This window comes from Chaetodon trifascialis, chromosome 6 (assembly GCF_039877785.1).
Source record: "Chaetodon trifascialis isolate fChaTrf1 chromosome 6, fChaTrf1.hap1, whole genome shotgun sequence".
NCBI lineage: Eukaryota > Metazoa > Chordata > Actinopteri > Chaetodontiformes > Chaetodontidae > Chaetodon > Chaetodon trifascialis.
In genome coordinates, this window is record NC_092061.1 from 25186712 (window position 1) to 25209954 (window position 23243).

The window sequence follows — 23243 nt, forward strand, 5'->3', positions numbered from 1 at the left end:
AATGGATCCAGCATATTTGTACCTTAAGACACAAGTAAAACATGCAAGTGTGGGAGACGTGGATACAATTTAAGGGACAAGGGATGTTCCCATTATCTGGTGCTGTCAATTGAGACATCAGCTGTTTTCATCAGCTGGTCACATCTATCCAATAGCACAACGACACCTTCACTGGAAGCCTATCATCTTGCTGCTGTCTTTTTGAATGTGATTCTCTCTTTGTGCCTGAGCGTGTTCATGCTGCTGCTATGCTGCTGTCATTTCAGTGTGAGGATGATTTCAAATGTCAAATCAGTTTCTCGTTGTCTCAACAAGCTAATGTCCGACTCCTGAGAGGAGAAACGTCTCTTCTGCTCACACACAGCTTCATTTGTTGTTCCAGGACATTCTGCTGCAGCTGTCATCAGCACCCTGATCACCACCATGCAGTCTCTGGCTAATTCCAAGCTATCCATGCATGCCTTCAGTGCTGGAAAATGCTTCAGCACCTGCTGCCTCAGCGTCCCTCATCGCTGCATGTCTTGTGTGCAGTTCAACAGCGCTTTACATCCAGCGCATCAGCCTATGTCAGCTGGGCAAACAAACATGCAGCAAATATCTGCTCCTCAAAAAAGATCACCATGAGGAAACACAGCTGCAATTAAATGAAGACCACTGGTCACTGAGACCACACCTGTCACTGCATTGTGATTCCAGGGTTCAGTACCAAACAAGCATGTTTCCTGATGTCTAGAGAGTACGATTTGAGGACTGGAACATCTCTGTGACACCCCAATGCTTCATTTATCCTGGTACGTGTCACATTTTAACTTCATGAAAAAAATGCAATTTGCATGTTAAACTTGCACTTTCACAACCTTAAATTGGTACACTGCAAGCAGGGTATTGCAGGCCTACAGCCATTGCTGGCTAGGCAGAAAAGAAGTAGCTGTCTAGGTCAAAACTGACCTAATCACTGCAGGGCATGTTTTGGTTCTGTGCATTCATTCATGGTGCTGAATTTAATCACTTAACCTCAAGAATTTTATTATGTCTCACCTCTAAGCAGATTATGCCATCTTTGTTAAAGCGTGGGCTATTTCATTCCTGCTTGATAAGTAAGAATTCTTTAGGGGCAATAATAGACCATTTTGGGGGGATTTATGTTGCTGCTGCTCAGGGCGATGCCCCTCTCCCTGTTGAATCTAAGGCCTAAAGGTTTTCTGACATGACTTAATTATCTTCTGTTATAATAAACAATTATGTTTAGTTCATTCACTTGTCTCTCCTGACTGAAGTGTCCAAACAACCACTGCTGCAGCTGAGAGGTATTTCATTTCAAGGATTTATCAGCGGAGAGCTCGGCTCGGCTGTGTTCCTCTATCTTTAATTTCACATCTTGGAAAGCACACCTTTGAGACTGTGTTCTCCAGATATCTGTCTGTGGGCAATATCTGATTCCTCTCAGTACGATACCTTCTCACTAGGTGGCAGGCAGCATTGGTAGCTGGTGCTAGATTGCATGGGTGACATACACCTCCAATTATCCACAAAGAGCAACTAAACTGCCATGGCAATGCAACGGTTCGATATAAACACCATGAGGCTGCTGCACTGTTTTCCAGAAGAGACGTGATTAAGAAGGAAGCAGCTAAAGCGGCAGATGAAATTGCCTGCCTTCAAGCCTGCCAGTGATTTTTTCCTTTTTTTTCTCAAAATTGCATTTGAAAGTAGGTTGTGGTAATTTGATCATGAATTTGTTTCCTCTGGTTTATTGGCTTCTCAGGGGGTTGTTGTTGTTTTGAAGAAGGTTAGGTGAAATTCCCATCAACAGTTGGGAGGAGATATGCCGGGTGAAGGTGGAAGAGCCTGAGGTGTGTGTGTGCGTGTGTGTGTGTGTGTGTGTGTGTGTGTGTGTGTTGGAGGATGGGTAATTTGAAATTTTGTCACTGATGTTTCCATTATTGCTGACATGCATACATATGACTCCTTTGGGCACCTCGGCCTCATCAATGACCAGCAGACACTCCTGTGTCATGGACACAAGCAATATCCCCCTCCACCCCACACTGCCACCTCCTCCCTGAGTATGTGTTTGTGTGGGCGCAGAGAAATGCTCTAGTTAAGCAGTGTGTGTCCACTGTGGAGCAAGATGAGCTTGCTTGTTTAGGTTAGCCTAATCTAATCTATGTGCTGGTGAAGGTGAAAATACTAATAATACTACTGATAATAAGAAGAGCAATACAAAGACTAGAGCTGTCCAAAGCCGATCCTATGAATAAGTATTGTGGCAGATGTGGGCACATTCAGTGGATCGGCTGTATTGGCTGAAATAAAGCTGATCAAAATCCTGTCCTTCTCTACTTGACTGTGTTTTGTCTTCTCAGCCTGCTAGTCTTGCACTGTTGCTCTCATTTACCACAAACTGCTCTACACTGCAAGCAACTCACTGCATATAAGAGTGAAAATTACAGTATGTGAATGTGAAAAAAATTTTTGCTTGCACTGGTGATTGAATCTGTTCTGACATCCAGGTTGGCACAATATTTGTGAAACTCAGCAAAGAGACTTGTGCAAATCATTCAGGCGGCAGCTTCTCATTTTCAGCTGGCACTGACCGTCACTTTCACAGTTAAAATGACAAATGACTTCGGCAGTAGGTCGTATCAGCAGTCCCTAATTGACATTAATTCCATGAGTAACTTTGTGTGTGTTCTCTCTGAGAGTGTGTACTCCGGCAAAGATTGTTTATGACGTGGAGTGAGCGTCACTGTGTGTACCACTCTGAGTGTTTTTGTACTTTAGCTCACACAACTCCAACAGGATGAAAATCTTCTCTCCTACTAATTACTTTACTTTCAGGAGTCGCACTCTCACAGTTAAACTTTCATTCATATCATATTGATAATTTCAGCTTATCAATGTAATAGCTTTGAATTAGGTGTGTCTGAATGTGTTCTGTGTTTAGTTGAGTTTTCTGTATTTGCAGAGTGCTTTTGTATTTGATTACGCTTTCTGTATTTGCAGCATTTTGTTTTCTAAATGCTGCACCTGTGTTGTCTAATTGATGAAGATGTTTTCTTCATTTGCTTGAGTTTTGTGTTTTCCTAAATTGCAGTGCAGTGAGCATTCAGGGCCACCATACTTATCACTTCATTTTTTGGTAAACAATTAAAACAACTGCTTAATGAGATGAAATAAGAACATTAAATATAAGAACATCACGGCAGTAATAAGTGGATCCACAAGTAGGCTAAGTGCCCTGACACAAGGTACTACCAGTCTCAAAGCCATTTTTTAAGCTCTAATCGGGGCTGTTTTTTCAGTGACAGGCGATGACAAGTGTTGATTAGAGTGCTGTTTATTCACTCAGAGGTGACATGGCTCTGAGGCAGCTGTTCAAAATTATCTAAATGTGTGACACTGACTCTGATGGATGTGAATTTATAGAAGCACCAATGCTGTCTTTGGAAAGTGAAATTAACAGTGGAAATTTTGATGCGTTCTGGCTCACTTCAGGCAAGAAATGCTCCCGTAAAATGTGTTGTGTTTGCAGTGACCTGACCAGTAAGACAACAAACAGATTGAGCCTTAAAACAGCAGGGACGGAAAGACAGAAACAACTCCATACCTCTGAAACACAGATTCCACCTTCATGTGGCACAATTATATGATACCATCGAGCATAATGTGAACACTGGAACTTAAACTGGATCTCAGAAATCTGTGACATGAGTGCCTATGAACTCAAGTTTCTGTTGGGCACAACAATGCATTTCAACATTTCCATTAGATGAAGAAATGCACATCTGCAACAAGAAAGGCTAAATCTGGTTATTATTAATTCAAATTAAAATCCAGCAAAGTCCTGTAAGGCTGTGAATTCTCTACAGCACAAATTGTCCCTCTGATTTCCTCCTCTCCCCACAGCTGATGGATGTTCAATATCAGACCATGAACAGATTTGTGTAGCTTTAATAAACATTTAGCAACTGCTGGTAACCTGTTGGATCAAACCCTCCGTCCACTACTGATTCTGGAGCCCAGGTAATGCCGAGGCCTTTCACGTCACAGCTGTTCTCTCTGGTGACCTGGCGCAATGCATTATGAGCTATATATGTAAAGAACTTGGTTGACATGGATAAACTTAATGCTGGCTTTTTAAAGCTTGCTGTACCAATTTTAGTCAGCTGCATAACATGCATTTTTAAACTTTCAGTTGGAACAACTGTTTATGTAACTCCTTTAAATGAAGGCAGTTGAACAGTCCAGGTTAAAAACTACAGATCTATTTCTACAGTACATGATCATGCTGAGCAAAAATACTACAATCTCTAATGAATAATTCACTTAAATCATTCCTCTCAGTGAATTCTGTTCTAAGCATTAACCAGTCAGGTTTTAGAGAAAAGCAAAGCACTGTCACTGCTCAACCTTGTTTAAAATGAAGTTATTTCAGCTTAGGACGGAGGGAAACCCTGTGCAGCTCCATTTATTGATCTTTCAAAGGCATTCCCCACAGTCAATGGTGCTTTGCTTTTAAAAAGGCTTGACAATATCAGATTTGAGGAAATTGCTTATGAATGATTTCAGAGTTACCTCATGGACGGAGACCAGTGTGTGACTATTGGAATCGTTAAATCAGAATTTGTGCAAATCGCAGAAGGTGTCCCACAGGGCTCTATCCTGGGGCCTGTTCTGCTCTCTTTATATTAATTCATATTTATGCCAATGATACTTTTTGGTACTGCATTGGAGACAATGTACATTCTGCTGTTAAGTTCCATATGAAACTTGTTGGTTTCCATATGTTCCATATTTAAGTTCAATACTGATTTTCTGATTTGTAATTGCATGCAATAATAACAAATTAGTTCTTCTAAAATATAGTTTATGATAACCTGTACTAAGAATAGTGTAAATACTGAAAGAGTCCCAGAGTACTAGTATCTTAGAATTTGGATTGAATAGAGGGTCACTTTTAAATATCATGTGACTACACAGGTGAGCATATTAAGCAAAAAAATAAATTAAAAAATTAAAAAATTATTGCTTCTATCAGAATAAATCATGTTTTCCTCCACACTGTAGAAAGTTTATTGAGACAACTTTCCTGTCAGTCTCGGATTATGGTGACATCTTATGCATGAATGCTTCAACTCTGAAGTCCTTGGATGCTGTTCATTGCACAAGATTTATTACTTGAGATAATTATAATGCTCATCATTGTGAGCTGTATAAGGTTAGATTTAAGGTTAGATAGCCCTCTCTCTCTGTGGGCTGTGACAGACACAGGATTTTATTTATTTATAAGGCCCTTACTGTTTTTTACTCCCTTACATACCTTCTGGGCTGTCTTTTAATGATAGGATTTTTCAAACATGCTGAATCATTTTTGTCCTTGGGACAAGTTAAATTTTTCACCTCCAGCTGTTCGTGTTTTTAGTTGATTCATTTGCTTTAAAATTTTAATTGCTTTATTTATTCCTAAGGTTTTATTATTTTAGTGGTTTGGCTTATCATTAATTTTACTTTTTATTCACATTTTTAAGTAAGCTTCCTATAAGTGTTTCTTGGCGTCTTTACATTAATGTATGGATATACAATTTGACTCTATTTTAGATTACATGTTTCATATCTGTCTTTTAACATCTTGGGACCATGTTGGAAATAAATCATTTTAAAGTCCACCTGCTTCCTATATGCCCACTTATTTCGTTTCCAGTTTTATGACACAGGTCTCTTGTTAGAAGTTTTAAGTCCCAAACCCCAGCGTGATGACATCATCTGGGCTACCTTTTACATTAGCGTTAGTAAAATTTTCTGATTTGTACTATAAATTGTGTCAGGACCACTGGTGCAAATTAGCTGTTGAGCTGGACATTTACACTGATGTTGTGACATATCTATATGTTATTCAGTCTATTAATATCATATATCATCTATTAATAACCAAATAACCAATCTTTGGAAATGTCCCTTAAAAGTCACAGATCATATTACACAACTGTTGTTATGGGCTTGTCTTGATGGATTAATTGAGCTTGATGTGAAAATTGGTGGGTTGCCCTTGAACGCTAGAGTAGGTAATAAGTAGGTATTTTAGAAGCGTTTCTTATTTGTGTTACAACAGCAATCAATAAATCAAATGCTCTGTGGAAAAAATCTGGTATCTGTGTCTGCTGCATGCCAGTAATAAACCCATGAAGTCATTTGACTTGGCCTGAATGAAACGATTGGATGGCCTGCCTTCCTGTGTGCACTCTGCCTGTGTGCTCATTGCACGTGTTCCACAAGGCTCTGCAGATATATTGCTAAAGCTGTATGGATCTGCAGTTTTCCCCTCCTTTTCCCCATTGTGTCTTTGTGTTTCCCTCTGTCTCCTGTTTGTCATGTCTGAGGATGTTTCACTGCAGGGCTGACAGGTTGGGTCCGGCCTGCTCCTCTCCTGAGCACACCCGCTCACAACTCACCGGCTGGCACAGTGCATAAGCACTTGTATTCCACCCAGTATTCTGCAGATCATCAGTTCATCTGTGTGGTGACGACTGAAACCTGAATATAGCCCTAAGATATTTATCTCTGTTTTTCCTGTCTGCTCCTTGACTCTTTTTTGTTTTTGTTTTTTGTGCTCAAGAGCCTAATCCTTACCTCCATCTCCATCCATGCCCTGTCTGTCTGCAACTTCTGAAAGGATCAGATTCAACACTCATCTGGCCTGTTCCTCCTCAGTCATCTCCGAGATCTGTGATTCTTCTGGATTTGTCTGTTTGCACGCTCCCCATATATTCATTAAAGCCACTGTCTTTTACTGGTCTCCTGTCTTCTCTGTCAGTGTGGCATTTTGGGCATCAATACCAAAAACAAAAGCTTTTGTGAGCTAGTTGGACAAGAATGGCAGAGAAAGTGCAGCTTAAAGTTCCCAATACAAACATGGTAGCTGTGAGTCCTAACAGGAGCCATGTTCATTTACTATGATAATGTTAGCTGCTTTTTTACATGCGAATGAGACATGAAGTAGTTGGATATATTAGCGATGACAACGTTGCATAGCCCAGTAACTCATCTCTGAGCTGACTGGAGCAGTGACAGCTTCTCTTTCAGCAGCTAACCCAGTAACACAGAGCACACACCCACAGCAGTGAGCAGTAACTACTGGACCGAGTAACTGATCTGGACAGAAAAGGCTGAAAGGTATGTTTGTGCATGTGTTTCTATAATTGTGGCATTTAACAGAGTTGTTTATAAATATATTTATTTAAAAATCATCACTCATCACTACTCTTCTCCCAACGTTCTGTCGTGGAGTGTTCCTCTAGCTGGAGTCAGGCTGTGCACATTCATGTTTCTGGGGAGTGGCTCAGGAAGGGAGGGAGGGGGTGGGATTCTTCAACTGGATACTTTCAAAGTCAGCTTTGCTCTTGCTGGTTTCTCCAACATTACCACCTCCAGCTTTAATGTTATCCCTTGGCAGATAGATAGATAGATAGATATCCCTTGGACTGGTGCATTTTTGTTCCTCCATAAATAAATAAATGTACTTATGGTTTGGGAAAGGCTTCTGTCAGGGTTGAATGAGAAAAACCTACTGTAAAAGCCACATGGGAAAATTTCACTCACAGTCAAAATGTTCATGATGGGAAATCAAAATTCCCATGCAGAGAACTGAGGTAAATTCCTTTTCCTGCACGCATCTTCTTTGTTGCTACATCCATGCCACTGTGCTCCTGTCACATAATCATTTTGTAGTGCAAAAATACATTCTTCCCATTTTTCATGCACAGAAGATGAGTTACAAAAAGAACCACAAAGAGAAGTGTAGCAGAGGCCAGAATAACTTCCCACGATGATCCCTCTGGGGACAGCAGATGGAGGAGGGAGATGAAGGAAGTGGAAATTGGAGGAAGGAGGTGAGAGAGGTGGAGAGGCCACCATGAGCTATCGATATGCTCCACAGGAAGTCATCTGCTGCCGTGACCTGGTCTAACTGGGACAAGATGCCTGTGAGCTTCAGCTGCAATAGGTGAATATAAATGGTCCAGCACTGAGAAGCTCACCCTTTCATTTGTTCCTCTGTGTGGCTGTGTGAGGGGCAGCTGAGGTCAGAGAGAGGCAAGCGGTCAGAAAGCAGGTTGTGATTACCTTGGTGAATGTGTAACACTCTTTATTCTCAGCTACTCCCACTAGACGGCACTGATATATATCATGAGTGTGACAGAATGACTTTCAGTGTGCTGCAGAGCAATGCCCTGGAGTAAAGTTATTTCCCAAAATGCATTTCAGTAGATGTGGAGATGGAGTGTTTTATATGTTGCAATCTAGCCTATTAAGGTAACTGAAAGCATGTTTTACAAAGGGTTTATAAGTTGTTGTTGTTGTTCTTAATGGTTAATCATCATTTATGAATACTTCATAGATCAATTATACACTATTCATAACAATAAGAAACTTTTGGTTTCCCAGCTTGTGGCAGGCTCATCACACTTGCTTTGTGTGTTTAGCTCTTAAATTCATTAGGCGGAGCCTCCAATGGAATACTTAACCTGTGGCCCTCTGGCTTATTAAACAGAAGAAATATAAGACCCTTAATTAGTGAGTGTAACATTTATAATCAGAATCAGAAATCCTTTATTAATCCCCGGGGGGAAATTGTTTTCGTTGCAGTGCTCCTTACAGGAATGGAATTAGAATGAAATTAGAAAAGAAAGAAAAGAGAGAAAAGAGAGAGAACTATATATATAAAAAGCAAATATAAAAACAAATATTAATATTGAGAATATATATATATATATCTCCTCCTTGAACTGCCACCTTATCGTGGTGGAGGAGTTTGAGTACCGAATGATCCTTGAGGCTATGTTGTCCGGGGCTTAATGCCCCTGGTAGGGTCTCCCAAGGCAAACAGGTTCTAGGTGACGGGTCAGACTAAGAGCAGTTCAAGAAGCCCCTATGAAAGAAATTAAAGCAAGGAAGCGTACGTCGCCCGGATTGGCGTCACCGGGGCCCCGCCCTGGAGCCAGGCCTGGGGTTGGGGCTCGCAGGCGAGCGCCTGGTGGCCGGGTCTTTGCCCACGGGACCCGGCCGGGCACAGCCCGAAGGAGCGACGTGGGCCCGCCTTCCCGTAGGCCCACCACCCACAGGAAGGATCAGAAGGGGCCGGTGCTATGTGGAATGGGTAGCAGTCGTGGGCGGGGGCCCCGACGACCCAAACCCTGGACAACGACTCTGGCTATGGGGACATGGAATGTCACCTCACTGTGGGGGAAAGAGCCTGAGCTAGTGCGGGAGGTTGAGCGGTACCGGCTAGAGATAGTCGGGCTCACCTCCACGCACAGTCTGGGCTCTGGAACCCAACTCCTTGAGAGAGGCTGGACTCTCTTCTACTCTGGAGTTGCCCGCGGTGAGAGGCGGCGAGCTGGTGTGGGCTTGCTTATAGCCCCCCAGCTCAGCCGCCATGTGTTGGAGTTCTCCCCGCTGAGCGAGAGGGTCGCTTCCCTGCGCCTTCGGGTTGGGGATAGGTCTCTCACTATTGTTTCGGCCTACGGGCCGAACAGTAGCGTAGAGTACCCGGCCTTCTTGGAGTCCCTGGGAGGGGTACTGGAAAGTGCTCCAACCGGGGACTCCATTGTTCTGCTGGGAGACTTCAATGCTCACATGGGCAGCGACAGTGACACCTGGAGGGGAGTGATTGGGAGGAACGGCCTCCCCGATCTGAACCCGAGTGGTGTTCTGTTATTGGATTTCTGTGCTAGTCACAGTTTGTCCATAACGAACACCATGTTCAAGCATAAGGGTGTCCATCAGTGCACGTGGCACCAGGACACCCTAGGCCGGAGGTCAATGATCGACTTTGTAGTCGTATCATCTGACCTTCGGCGGTATGTCTTGGACACTCGGGTAAAGAGAGGGGCTGAGCTGTCAACTGATCACCACCTGGTGGTGAGTTGGATTCGCTGACAGGGGAAGAAGCGGGACAGACTTGGCAGATCCAAACGTACCGTGAGGGTCTGTTGGGAACGTCTGGCGGAACCCGCTGTCAGGGAAGTTTTCAACTCCCACCTCCGGGAGAGCTTCAACCAGATCCTGAGGGAGGTTGGAGACATTGAGTCCGAATGGACCATGTTCTCCACTTCCATTGTTGATGCAGCCGTCCATAGCTGTGGCCGTAAAGTCGGCGGTGCCTGTCGTGGCGGCAACCCCCGAACCCGGTGGTGGACACCGGAAGTAAGGGATGCCGTCAAGCTGAAGAAGGAGTCCTATCGGGCCTGGTTGGCTCATAGGACTCCTGAGGCAGCTGATGGGTACCGGCGGACCAAGCGTGCGGCAGCTCGGGCGGTTGTAGAAGCAAAAACTCGGGTCTGGGAGGAGTTCGGGGAGGCCATGGAGGAGGACTACCGGTCGGCCTCGAGGAAATTCTGGCAAACCGTTCGGCGCCTCAGGAGGGGGAAGCAGCTTTCTGTCAACACTGTTTACAGTGGAGGTGGGGAGCTGTTGACCTCGACTGGGGATATTGTCGGGCGGTGGAAGGAATACTTCGAGGATCTCCTCAATCCCTCTGTCATGTCTTCCGTAGAGGAAGCAGAGACTGGGGACTTGGAGGTCGATTCATTCATCACCGGGGCTGAAGTCACTGAGGCAGTTCGCAAGCTCCTCGGTGGCAAAGCGCCGGGGGTGGATGAGATCCGCCCTGAGTACCTCAAGTCTCTGGATGTTGTAGGACTGTCTTGGTTGACACGCCTCTGCAGCATCGCGTGGCAGACGGGGACAGTGCCTCTGGACTGGCAGACTGGGGTGGTGGTCCCTCTTTTTAAAAAGGGGGACCGGAGGGTGTGTTCCAACTATCGGGGGATCACACTCCTCAGCCTCCCTGGTAAAGTCTATTCCAGGGTACTGGAGAGGAGAATCCGGCCGATAGTCGAACCCCGGATTCAAGAGGAACAATGCGGTTTTCGTCCTGGCCGTGGAACACTGGACCAGCTCTATACCCTCCACAGGGTGCTTGAGGGTTCATGGGAGTTTGCCCAACCAGTCCACATGTGCTTCATGGACTTGGAGAAGGCATTCGACCGTGTCCCTCGCATCATTCTGTGGGAGGTGCTCCAGGAGTATGGGGTTGGAGGCCCTCTGTTGAGGGCTGTACAGTCCCTGTACAACCGGAGCAGGAGCTTGGTCCGCATTGCCGGCAGTAAGTCGGACCTGTTCCCGGTGCATGTTGGACTCCGGCAGGGCTGCCCTTTGTCACCGGTTCTGTTCATCATTTTTATGGACAGGATTTCTAGGCGCTTTTCGCGGATGATGTTGTCTTGTTGGCTACCTTGAGCCAGGACCTTCAGCATGCGCTGGGGCGGTTCACAGCTGAGTGTGAAGCAGCTGGGATGAGAGTCAGCACCTCCAAGTCCGAGGCCATGGTTCTCGACCGGAAAAAGGTGGCTTGCTCCCTTCAGGTTGGGGGAGAGTTCCTGCCTCAAGTGGAGGAGTTTAAGTATCTTGGGATCCTGTTCACGAGTGAGGGAAGGATGGAACATGAGATTGACAGGCGGATCGGTGCAGCGGCTGCAGTAATGCGGTCGCTGTATCGGTCTGTCGTGGTAAAGAAGGAGCTGAGCCGAAAGGCGAAGCTCTCGATTTACCGGTCAATATACGTTCCTACCCTCACCTATGGTCATGAACTTTGGGTCATGACCGAAAGAACGAGGTCCCGGATACAAGCGGCTGAAATGAGTTTCCTCCGCAGGGTGGCGGGGCGCTCCCTTAGAGATAGGGTGAGAAGCTCTGTCACCCGGGAGGAGCTCAGAGTAGAGTCGCTGCTCCTCCGCATCGAGAGGAGTCAGCTGAGGTGGCTCGGGCATCTCTATCGGATGCCCCCTGGACGCCTCCCTAGGGAGGTGTTCCAGGCATGTCCCACCGGGAGGAGGCCCCGGGGAAGACCCAGGACACGCTGGGGTGACTATGTCACTCGGCTGGCCTGGGAATGCCTTGGGATCCCCCCGGAAGAGTTGGAGGAAGTGTCCGGGGAGAGGGAAGTCTGGGCGTCCCTGCTCAGACTGCTCCCCCCGCAACCCGGCCCCGGATAAGCGGAAGAAAATGGATGGATGGATGGATATATATATATAACAAAATATAGACAGAATATAGAACAATATATATAGGTACTGAGAAAAAATAAACAGTATATACAAACAGGTGTGCAAACTATGTGCAAAGTATTACAAATGAATGTGCAAGTAACAGATGTACAAAGTTTAGTCAGATATGTAACAGATGAGTGAAAAGACCAGTGAAGTCCAAGGGCCATTCAGAGGGAGGAGTTGTACAGGTTGATGGCCACAGGCAGGAATCAATACATCACTAATAGCTTTTTATTGTTCAACTGCAGACATGCTGGCTTGGTAGAAAGTGAGAAGCTGTTGCTACTTTTTTGGTCCCAGAACAAGCTGTAAACACAACATTGTCATAAGCACACACGCACGCACGCGCGCGCACACACGCACACACACAGAGCATGGTATGTTGCTGTAGTGATTATTAGAGCATCAGTCCCTTTTTCAAACATGTGAAAATTAAATGCAAATAGTTCTACACACTTAATTACATTTGAGAAATACAGGCATAGTTTTGCTTTAAAAGTTCCTGTTCCTGTTGTTGTTTAACCTTCTGGCTCACTAGCTAGTCGTGAGTTGTGAGAGCGTCGTATTCTTTTTAACATTGTTAATGGAGAGCTGTGTGAATCATTTCTGTGTGATGTCAGAACAGTCTCATCTGTGCTCAGACTTCTTCCTATGGACTGTGCAAATGTGCAAAAATACAGCTGTTACCATCTTAGCAGGTTCCTTTCATCTGTGGCTATTATTTATATGTTCTCTAAATTGATTTCCTTTTTCTGTGAATTTATGCCCCTTAAATTTCTTGGGTGCAACAGGTGAGAGTTGGCTCTTTTTCATGAAATTGGCAGCAGTGTCTAAGCTCAGGTAGAACTGAGTGAATAAGTGAGTGTCACTTTCAATAACCATAATTGCACAAATAACTGACATGGAAATCTCAAAATAAATACACCGTATTTACCCTTATAAAAAATAAAATGAAGTCTTTAAATATTTTCATATATCAAATGGTAGAACATAGCGCCATTATTTTCTTTTCCCAACACCCCCGTTCTAAAGGACCAAACTGAACTGCAGGATATACATCCCTACTTCCCGGTCCCCATAATAACAACATGGAAAACTGCCAGTGCATTTACAGGTTAAGGTACTGCAGAAATGGGAGAGAGGCTTTTGATTGCACTGAGCAGCAGTGCTATTGACTCTGTTTGACCAAATCAGCTGGTCCAAATGTTGCTGTTATTAGTTCACATAACATTATTCTAATTTCCCTGTACTATATATACATGATGCATACATGTGCTAATTTGCATATAGGTCTCCTTCGTCCTGTCCAATCAGCCTAATCAAGGGCATCTTTACTCAAATAGGCACTTGAAAATGCACATTTGCGCCTCTCCACCAGCTCATTCTGAATGATCAGTGTCTGTAATTTCCAGCTGTCCTCTCAGAGTATACCAGAAATTGATCAGTTCAATCATTGGTAAAGAGTGAACACGAGGGAAAGTAATCATCAGTGATTCATTCATACAAAGGGCCAAGAGCAGATATCAGTGGCAGCTTCATGGAAGACCGGAACTAAATGGAGGAGAAATTAGTCTCGCTAAATGAGACAATAATGAATTTCAGTCACATCCTCCCCACTGCACAGCACACATTGATATATTGTAAGTATTAAAAAAAATCTGTCAATCTACTCTCTAAACTCTGTAACCACTGGAGCCTAGCCCTGGACGCCTCAGGCAAAAGGTGGAGAAATCTATGGTCAATTGCATCGCCAATACATTCTGTCAACATTCCAGTATTCACACATGCTGTATAAGTAATTTACCACTTTCATTTCACTTGAGTCACATGCCTGTGGACAGGGGAGAGTGGTTCACCTATAAGGAGTTGAACCAGCTATTCCTGAGTTTTTAACTCTAAAAGCAGGGGGCATGATTAATGTCTTAACTAGTAAAGACTAAATTATGTGTAGTTTTGCTGTCCATCCATCCATCCATCCTTCCATCCATTTTCTCCTGCTTCATCCGGGGCTGGGTCGCGGGGGGAGCAGTCTGAGCAGGGAAGCCCAAACTTCCTTCTCCCCGGACGCTTCCGGGGGGATCCTGAGGCGTTCCCAGGCCAGCCGAGTGACATAGTCACTCCAGCGTGTCCTGGATCTTCCCCGGGGCCTCCTCCTGGTGGGACATGCCTGGAACGCCTCCATAGGTGAGGGTAGGAATGTCTGCCTGTCACTTCCCTCATTCGTGAACAGGATCCCAAGATACTTAAACTCCTCTACTTGAGGCAGGAACTCTCCCCCAACCTGAAGGGAGCAAGCCACCTTTTTCCGGTCAAGAACCACGGCCTCAGACTTGGAGGTGCTGACTCTCATCCCAGCTGCTTCACACTCGGCTGTGAACTGCCCCAGTGCATGCTGAAGGTCCTGGCTCGAGGGAGCCAACAAGACAACATAATCCGTGAAAAGCAGAGACGAAATCTCCCGGCTCCCGAACCGAACTCCCTCCGGCCCCTGGCTGCGCCTAGAAATTCTGTCCATTAAAATGATGAACAGAACCGGTGACAAAGGGCAGCCCTGCTGGAGTCCAACATGCACCGGGAACAGGTCCGACCTACTGCCGGCAATGCGGACCAAGCTCCTGCTCCGGTTGTACAGGGACTGTACAGCCCTCAACACAGGGCCTCCAACCCCATACTCCCGGAGCACCTCCCACAGAATGACACGAGGAACACGGTCAAATGCCTTCTCCAAGTCCACAAAGCACATGTGGACTGGTTGGGCAAACTCCCATGAACCCTCAAGCACCCTGTGGAGGGTATAGAACTGGTCCAGTGTTCCACAGCCAGGACGAATACCGCATTGTTCCTCCTGAATCTGAGGTTTGACAATCAGCTGGATTCTCCTCTCCAGTAACCTGGAATACACTTTCCCAGGGAGGCTGAGGAGTGTGATCCCCCGATAGTTGGAACACACCCTTTTTAAAAGGAGGGACCACCACCCCAGTCTGCCAGTCCAGAGGCACCGTCCCCGACTGCCACACAATGTTGCAGAGGCGTGTCAACCAAGACAGTCCTACAACATCCAGAGACATGAGGTACTCAGGGCGGATCTCATCCACCCCCGGTGCTTTGCCACTGAAGAGCTTGCAAACTACCTCAGTGACTTCAGTCCCGGTGATGGATGAATTGATCTCCAAGTCCCCAGTCTCTGCTTTCTCTGCAGAAGACATGACAGTGGGATTGAGGAGATCCTCAAAGTATTCCTTCCACCGCCCGACAATATCCCCAGTCAAGGTCAACAGCTGCCCACCTCCACTGTAAACAGTGTTGACAGAAAGCTGCTTCCCTTTCCTGAGGCACTGAACAGTTTGCCAGAATTTCCTCGAGGCCGACCGGTAGTCCTCCTCCATGGCCTCCCCAAACTCCTCCCAGACCCGAGTTATTGCTTCTACAACCGCCTGAGCTGCCGCATGCTTGCTTGCTGGTACCCGTCAGCTGCCTCAGGAGTCCCATGAGCCAACCAGGCCCGATAGGACTCCTTCTTCAGCTTGACGGCATCCCTTACATCCGGTGTCCACCACCGGGTTCAGGGGTTGCCGCCACGACAGGCACCGCCGACTTTACAGCCACAGCTACGGACGGCTGCATCAACAATGGAAGTGGAGAACATGGTCCATTCGGACTCATTGTCTCCAACCTCTCTCGGAATCTGGTCGAAGGAGGTGGGAGTTGAAAACCTCACTGACAGCGGGTTCTGCCAGACGTTCCCAACAGACCCTCACGGTATGTTTGGATCTGCCAAGTCTGTCCCGCTTCCTCCCCTGCCAGCGAATCCAACTCGCCACCAGGTGGTGATCAGTTGACAGCTCAGCCCCTCTCTTTACCCAAGTGTCCAAGACATACCGCCGAAGGTCAGATGATACGACTACAAAGTTGATCAGTGACCTCCAGCCTAGGATGTCCTGGTGCCACGTACACTGATGGACACCCTTATGCTTGAACATGGTGTTTGTTATGGACAAACTGTGACAAGCACAGAAATCCAATAACAGAACACCACTCGGGTTCAGATCGGGGAGGCCATTCCTCCCAATAACATCCCTCCAGGTATCACTGTCGCTACCCACATGAGCATTGAAGTCCCCCAGCAGAACAATGGAGTCCCCGGTTAGAGCACTTTCCAGTACCCCTCCCTGGGACTCCAAGAAGGCCGGGTACTCTGCACTGCCATCATCAAGCCAAAATGTTAATTTGTCAAAGACAAGACCAAGTACCTGCAAAACTAACTGACATTTCCGTTATCCTAAGTTGTAAGTGTGTTTATTGCTAATTAACAAATATAAGCTTCTAAACATCAGCACTGTTCTTGTGATCTCATTAGCATGATATGTAGCATTCAGTTTAAATTAAGCAGCTTTAAATCTCCTCTTTGTAAAGATTTGTGATAATACTATGTTACGATACTGCGCTAAGTTTAGACTTAGGTGAGCAAGCCATAATCACCCTAATATTGGAGGATATGAATGTCTTAAAAACTGAGCAACTTTTATTGTTTTATAATTCCATTCATTTAAGTCTTTTCCCCACTAGATTTGTCAGATATTTTCAACAAACAAGCAGTTCTTCTATAAAATCCAATTTCATTAAAAGACAATCCAGCGTAAAACAAATAGAAAATTAGATTTGAACAGGGATTTTGTGAGCCTGGATGCAGCTCAGGTGAATATTTCAATAAAGCTTTCTTTTTTGTAACCTGCTACATTAATACAATCCACATCGGAGCAAGCACACTGGCATCAGGACTCAGCTATACGTCTGATCGATGGGTTGTGCAGTACACAAACACCATGGGAATGATTGCAGCAATTATGAAGATAAAAAAATGTCTTATCAGCTGCAGCACAGTGCCCCAACCCCCTGCAGCGTACCTGCAGATTTGATGTCTGGCAACTAATGGGAACTCTTCAGTTGGCACAGGAAGTGGTGTATGAGAATGAATAAGTGAAACATTAACTGGTGAGAGATGGCTGCGAGTGATGGGTCAAAGTGGGTGAATCTTTTCCTCACCTCCACCACCATCATCCTCTCCATTTTCAGAAATTCGGAAATACCTTTTCCTACCAGTCACAAAAAGAGTGATGCTGCCCATGTAAATTTAATGCTTCTCTGGGTTTTTAATAACATCTTTGTGTTGCGTTGACAGGGGTCAGGAGAAAAGAACCAGATTTCTACATCTCTTGAATGGCGAATTTGCCTGAATCACAAACTAACGATGAGCAGGTTTCTTACTGCCACAAGCTCTAATGGTTTAACTTAATTTTGGAAAAGGTCATGGCTTTCCCAAAAGAGATATAATCTGAGGGATTACAGGCCATTATCGCTTGAGATGTCGAGGTATAAAATACACAGATGTTGATGCAATCAGCTTGAGGCAGAATGGACACAGCTTTATGTGTTGATACAGGAGGAGGTGGCTGTCTGAATCAAACAAATGGATGCATGTTTACCCCACATGCAAACACAGAGGCAGGGGTGCACACACATATGTGCACCACACACTCACACAGACATTCACTCTGTACTGTACATATTTGCATAGAGACACACACAACCACACCGTACATGCATGCATACAACTGTGCACGCAAGGATGCATACATAGAAAGAAATGAGACAACACACCCCGACACATATCCACGCTCGGGCACGCACACACTTGCATACATCACAGCAGCACAGGCATTTTTATTCAGCCTCATTGTAAAGGAACCATCCAACAGACAAATAGGGTTTTTTCATGAACGCTCACTGAAATGAAGAGAAGCTTTCCATTCACAGATAGAAGTCTCCCAAGCCTCACATTTACCCAGCGGATTCACTAAACTACTGGAAAGTCTCTCATGGGCAGATAAAACCTAACACAGATGACATACATTTTATTTTTTCTAGAATATGATCCAGAAGGCTATGAACCATTAACTGTAACTGTAGGGGTGGGTTGTTCCACTCACTGAGTTACACAGAGCTTCCTACAACATGTAAGATAAGAAGAGGTCCTCTGGAGAGCTCCAAATTACAGTTTTAACACACATTTCTCAACACTAAATACACTTTCTCAAAGCTCTTCAGACAGTCAGCAAGCCAAACGACAATAAGGACTGATATGTGGATCACTTTGCTTCGACGCAAAATGCAATCAAATACCACATTTCTCAAAATTCATGAGCTGTTTTCTCACTCAAACTCAGCCACAGGGTTTTTCCTTATCTGACTGAAGGTTTAAAAGACAGGGGGTGTCATATGCTGCAGCCTACTGATTACAAAGGCCCTTGAGGCAAATTTGTGATTTGAGATATTGAGTTGTATAGATAAAATTGATTTGACTTGACTAGAGCTGTCTGAACAGCTGGTGGTGAACTCAGTACATCCAGTATATGGGTGCACTTTAGAATCAAAGTTTTAATTTTACATTTTTTGAAGCCGTTTTCAGTCAAAGAGCCCTCAACCTCAATGGTAGAGAGAAACAAACTAATGCACAGCCTTTTCTTTATATCACCTGTTGGTGTTTAAGGATTCAACATCAATCCTCTTTGATAGCAGTTTTTTTTTTTTTTTCTAGAATACTGCTGTAAACCTCTGAGTGGGCAAAGCGAATTAAGCAGTGTGGTGAATGTAAAGTGATCCTATAACCTTTTGAGGTGCCACTGTAATATTCTCATAATATTGACGCATTTTGGTGTCAACAATTGAGGTGCAAATTGTAAAAAAAATATGATCAATGATTAATTAATAATAGTTTTATTGTGCGTTTTTAATGAATTCTTAAATTCATGGTGAATGTGGTGGATTGGACAACATGAACCAAAGGCTTTTTCAGAAAAGGATGACTGGCCAGTCTTTCGCCATTTCATATGTACTTCTACAACAGAAACCCGTGGCTTACCTGTCCAGAGCGATGGCAGTCATTGAGTAGATGCTGGCAAACACAGCCGCGATCGGAAAGAAGTTGTGGAAGCGGCAGTAGATTGGTCCGAAGTACCACTCGTTGTGCACGGCGTACGTGAAGTTGATCACCGTGTTGAAGGCGGACATCGAGGCTTCGGCGAACGCCAGGTTCAGGAGAAAATAGTTGGTGACGGTCCTCATACGTTTATGCGCCATGATAATCCAGATCACGGTAAGATTGCCTACCACGGACACAATAACTATACAACTGTACGCAATGGCCCAGAGCACAATCTTCCAGACTGGCTGCACAAATTGGTTCCAGGGCACCGTCCCGTTTTTGGTGTCGTTGGAGCCGGTGGTCCAATTTAGCGCGTCGGTGGTATCAAATAAAGGATCCATTCCCTTGTATAAGACCGAAAGTCACACTGAAACTTCTGCTTAAGAGCTTAATTCATTACAAAACAAGTTAAAGATCCCGGTGCCAATTGCAGCTAAAAGTTTCACAAAACCCTCTCCCACCGCACGCTCAGCTGGAAGTGTATATATTCTGCAGAATGCTCACTTAAAGACTTTGCTGTCATGGAAATAATAATTTCAGTGATTCAGTGTAAGTATGTGGAATTTCGATATCAATCGATTACTATCTGTTAATCGTAAACAATTATCGCTGTGCGTAAAAACGAAAATGCGCATTTTACGCGCCGCGCAGCACTAGAGGGAATCTGCGTTCCTCTAACTGCTCGCAAGTATCTGAGCTCTCTGCTCTGTCTCTCTCCCTCTGCAGCTCTGTGCTCTCCCTCTGCTCCTCTGCTCCTCTGCTCAAACTGAGCGGCTGCACACCAGTTTATGAAGCGAGCCGCTGCGCACCCGTCCAATAGGCAGTCCCTGTAATTACGATAGGAGATGAGTCCAGGTAAATAATTCATTCCACCCAACTACGAATGTATGGGCACGTCAACAGGGTTGTCGTGCCTAAATACATCTTATCTGATTTTATTTGCTCATAATATCTTTGTAGGTAATAACAAACAACAATTCAGACAAGAACGAGTGATAATAAAACAGACTAATAATAATGGTAATATAGAAGTTGTGATAATAATAGAACTGCTTGTGGTATAGCAGCAGCAATGTCGTTTATCTAGAATGGATTTAAAATTTAAACCAGCTGAATGTGGTGTGTTATATGATGAGGAGTCACACTGAATGTCCCTGTCCTCCCACTCACTGCCCCCTCTTGTGGACTCACAGACTGGATTGTGGAATTGGAGGTCAGCTGCCTCATAGGATGCAAACAAGCTGATGAAAAAGATCACTTGGCATCATTAAACATGCTTCAGAAGGCAGTTTTTTTTGTTTTTTTTTTACAGTAAAAGTTCTGTCTTATTATTATACTGTTATACAAAGTAATAATTGAATAATAACTGGACTCTTAAAGATACAGTGACCTGACTTATATTGAGTTTTTACTGATAATGTGCCTTTAAAACATTTAATGACAGGGAGGCATAGACTACACTGTCTGCACAATAAGCATGTCTGAACCACAACAACAGAAATTCCTCCTCAAAGTCTCACCAGGAGTCTGCACTATTTTCTGGTTTACAATACAAAGCTCCATATATTTTATATATTTTATCGGAGCTTTGCTCCAGGCTCCATTCTTCATGTCTCCATTCACAGGGTTCTTCCCAGAAGATGTGAGAGGATGACTGAGGTCATTAAGATGGCTACTTCCAGGCTTCCCATTGGACTCTTGGCGACACTCAAAGACTGGAGAGTGAAAAGTTGAATGAAACTCAACTCCTTTCATGTCAACTTAAAAACAAATATGTGTTTGTTGTGTACGGATGCCAGTACATTGTACAGATTGCATTATGATCCAAACACACACTGATCCAGACTACCTTCAGACAGGGTCAGGCAGATCCAAAACCCTCTCCTTATCCAGATAACGTGTCTGGATACACGTCGTGCTGTGACAGCAAGTAAATACCTGCAAAAATAACAACATTCTCATTGGCCTCAGCTCTTTGTGTTTTGTGCTAATTGAATGTCAGCATGCTAAAACACCAGACTATGATAATAAATATCAGCAATTTAGCATCTTTATTCCTTTTGAAACATCCTGCCAACTAAATTAAAGAAGAAATTTGAACCTATTAGGGCCTAACTTGAATTGAATGCAACATACACGATAACACACTACAACTTTTGCAGTTTTAAATTCTCCAGAGGCTGAAATTTGCATCTGCACATATTTACGTTTGAAGAAAATGTAGTTTTTTGTTTTCCTTCTTTCTGAAGGAAGAGTTCCCTGGTTGCCATTCACTGACTCAGTGAGATGCTCATAAGAGTTATATGTCCATGGGCTTTAACCCCATACGACTAAGAAGACTGCTTTAGAAATAAAAAAATAGGATGCTCAGAACACCCTGTGGCTTCCGAATGTGAACAGGCTCTAAAGCAGAGTTTCCCCACACCATTTTTACCAGAAAAAAACTCTCAACGAAATCTCATGAATAAATAAATGAAGTTACTACTTGACCAAGTTACATAGATAGAGCCTCAACAACAAAGAAATACCATAAATAAGGAGAAGGTCAGTATAAATTCACTGTTCGAAGCGCTGCAGCCACACTATAATCCCATACAGAGAATAAGACACACTGGCTCCATTGGAATAATATTGGGAAAAGAATAAACAGAAGTTTTTTGTCATGCACTGAGGCCATAATTTACTACATCACTGACAAAATGCAGAAAATCACACAATTCACATCTTTGAGTCTCAAGTATTTTCTGCCTCTCTCTTCAGAGCTCTCATATTTATTGCACTGCAGGCTACTGCTTTCATGCAGGCTTGTTTTGTGTTCATGCCAAGTACCCAGAACGTCATGCACCTCTCCTAGGAGCCTTTTGTGGGTCTTGACTAAGGCTCGTTTGGAAAAAGGGATAGAGTCACTATTTTTCATGCAAATACTGTCAGTAAATGAAGAATGAAAAAGGCAGATCTGCATCAGTCCATCCCTCCATGTGTGTGCTCAACACTTTTGTATGGAGAGATGATATCCAAAAGCTCTTGACCAGATTGCTATGAAATTTCCTATTATCCATGGGCCTTCTTTGATGCTAGCATCTGGTCCCAATTTCAACCTTATACACAAGATTTGTAACAGTTATTGCAGACTAAACACTGTCTCCTATAATTTTCAAGCAGGAAAAGTTAAAAAAAATAAAAATATATATATATTTGCATTGACTGTGTAATAGAAATGTCAGTGGTCTTATACACCATATTGGGGCTTGAGACAGGGGATTCACTGTCTAGAAATATCAGAAACTATCTGGTGGATGTTCCTATCTCTCCTGCAATTTTCTGCAAATGTCTGTTTTTCACATAATATCAGTGAACTGTGTCCTGCACTCTCAACAGTTCTTCAGTGACCCCAGCAACATACTAACCACAAATGCTATGCCCTTCAAAGATAATTAAATAATAGATGGTGTCCAGCCATGGCAATTATGTCCCTACGGCACAAGGACGTTGCTTTTCTCTTGGGACAAGCTTCGATCTGCTCTGGGCTGTCCTCTCCATCACATCTGTCAGAGCTCCATGGTGGAATCTAAACTGCTTGGAAGGTGAAGCAAAAGAGGTGAACGACACCAGCCTCTAGCACACACACTGATAAGATATTCCTGTTCATTTCACCCCATTTCCAGCTGCATCCCAGGTGGACTGCACAGCTCTAGCCATGAAATTACCAGGTCAGTCACAATAACCTGTGCGTCTATGCCATCCATGCACCATGAGACACTGATTCCTCTACATTTGCTAACGCTGTGCACTGAAATCTCTTACTCATGATAAAATTAGGCTGCAAATAAACATAGATGATTACCTGTAATTGTGTAAAATGTTAAGACTATGAATGTCAGCGTTGTAGTGATGAACCAATTATCATCCCTAAAATGCACAGGTATTTTTACAAAGCCAACACTAAAAGAGACTCCCCTTTGCTGGTTGTGCGTGGAATTGTTGCTTTCCCAAATGAAATCTATGTTTTTCTGAAAACAACTTTGTACATTTCCTGAAATGCTTGTAAACGTTTATTTAGGGGAGAGTGGTATTATTACCCTTGAAGACAGACAAAGCAAATTGGACCAAGAGGCAGTTGACATGTTATACCCCTCCCAGATCCAGTCGCAGAA

General features: G+C 44.2%; 1 protein-coding gene across 1 annotated transcript in view; it reads right to left on the reverse strand.

Moving 5' to 3' along the window:
- Positions 1 to 19852, reverse strand: part of tacr1a (tachykinin receptor 1a) — a 63822-nt gene extending 43970 nt beyond the window's left edge. The window contains exon 1 of the mRNA XM_070963594.1: positions 19027 to 19852. Coding sequence (XP_070819695.1) covers positions 19027 to 19430 — 404 coding nt within the window. The 5' untranslated portion in view covers positions 19431 to 19852. The remainder of the gene's footprint in view (positions 1 to 19026) is intronic.
- Between the last annotated feature and the right edge of the window lie 3391 nt (positions 19853 to 23243).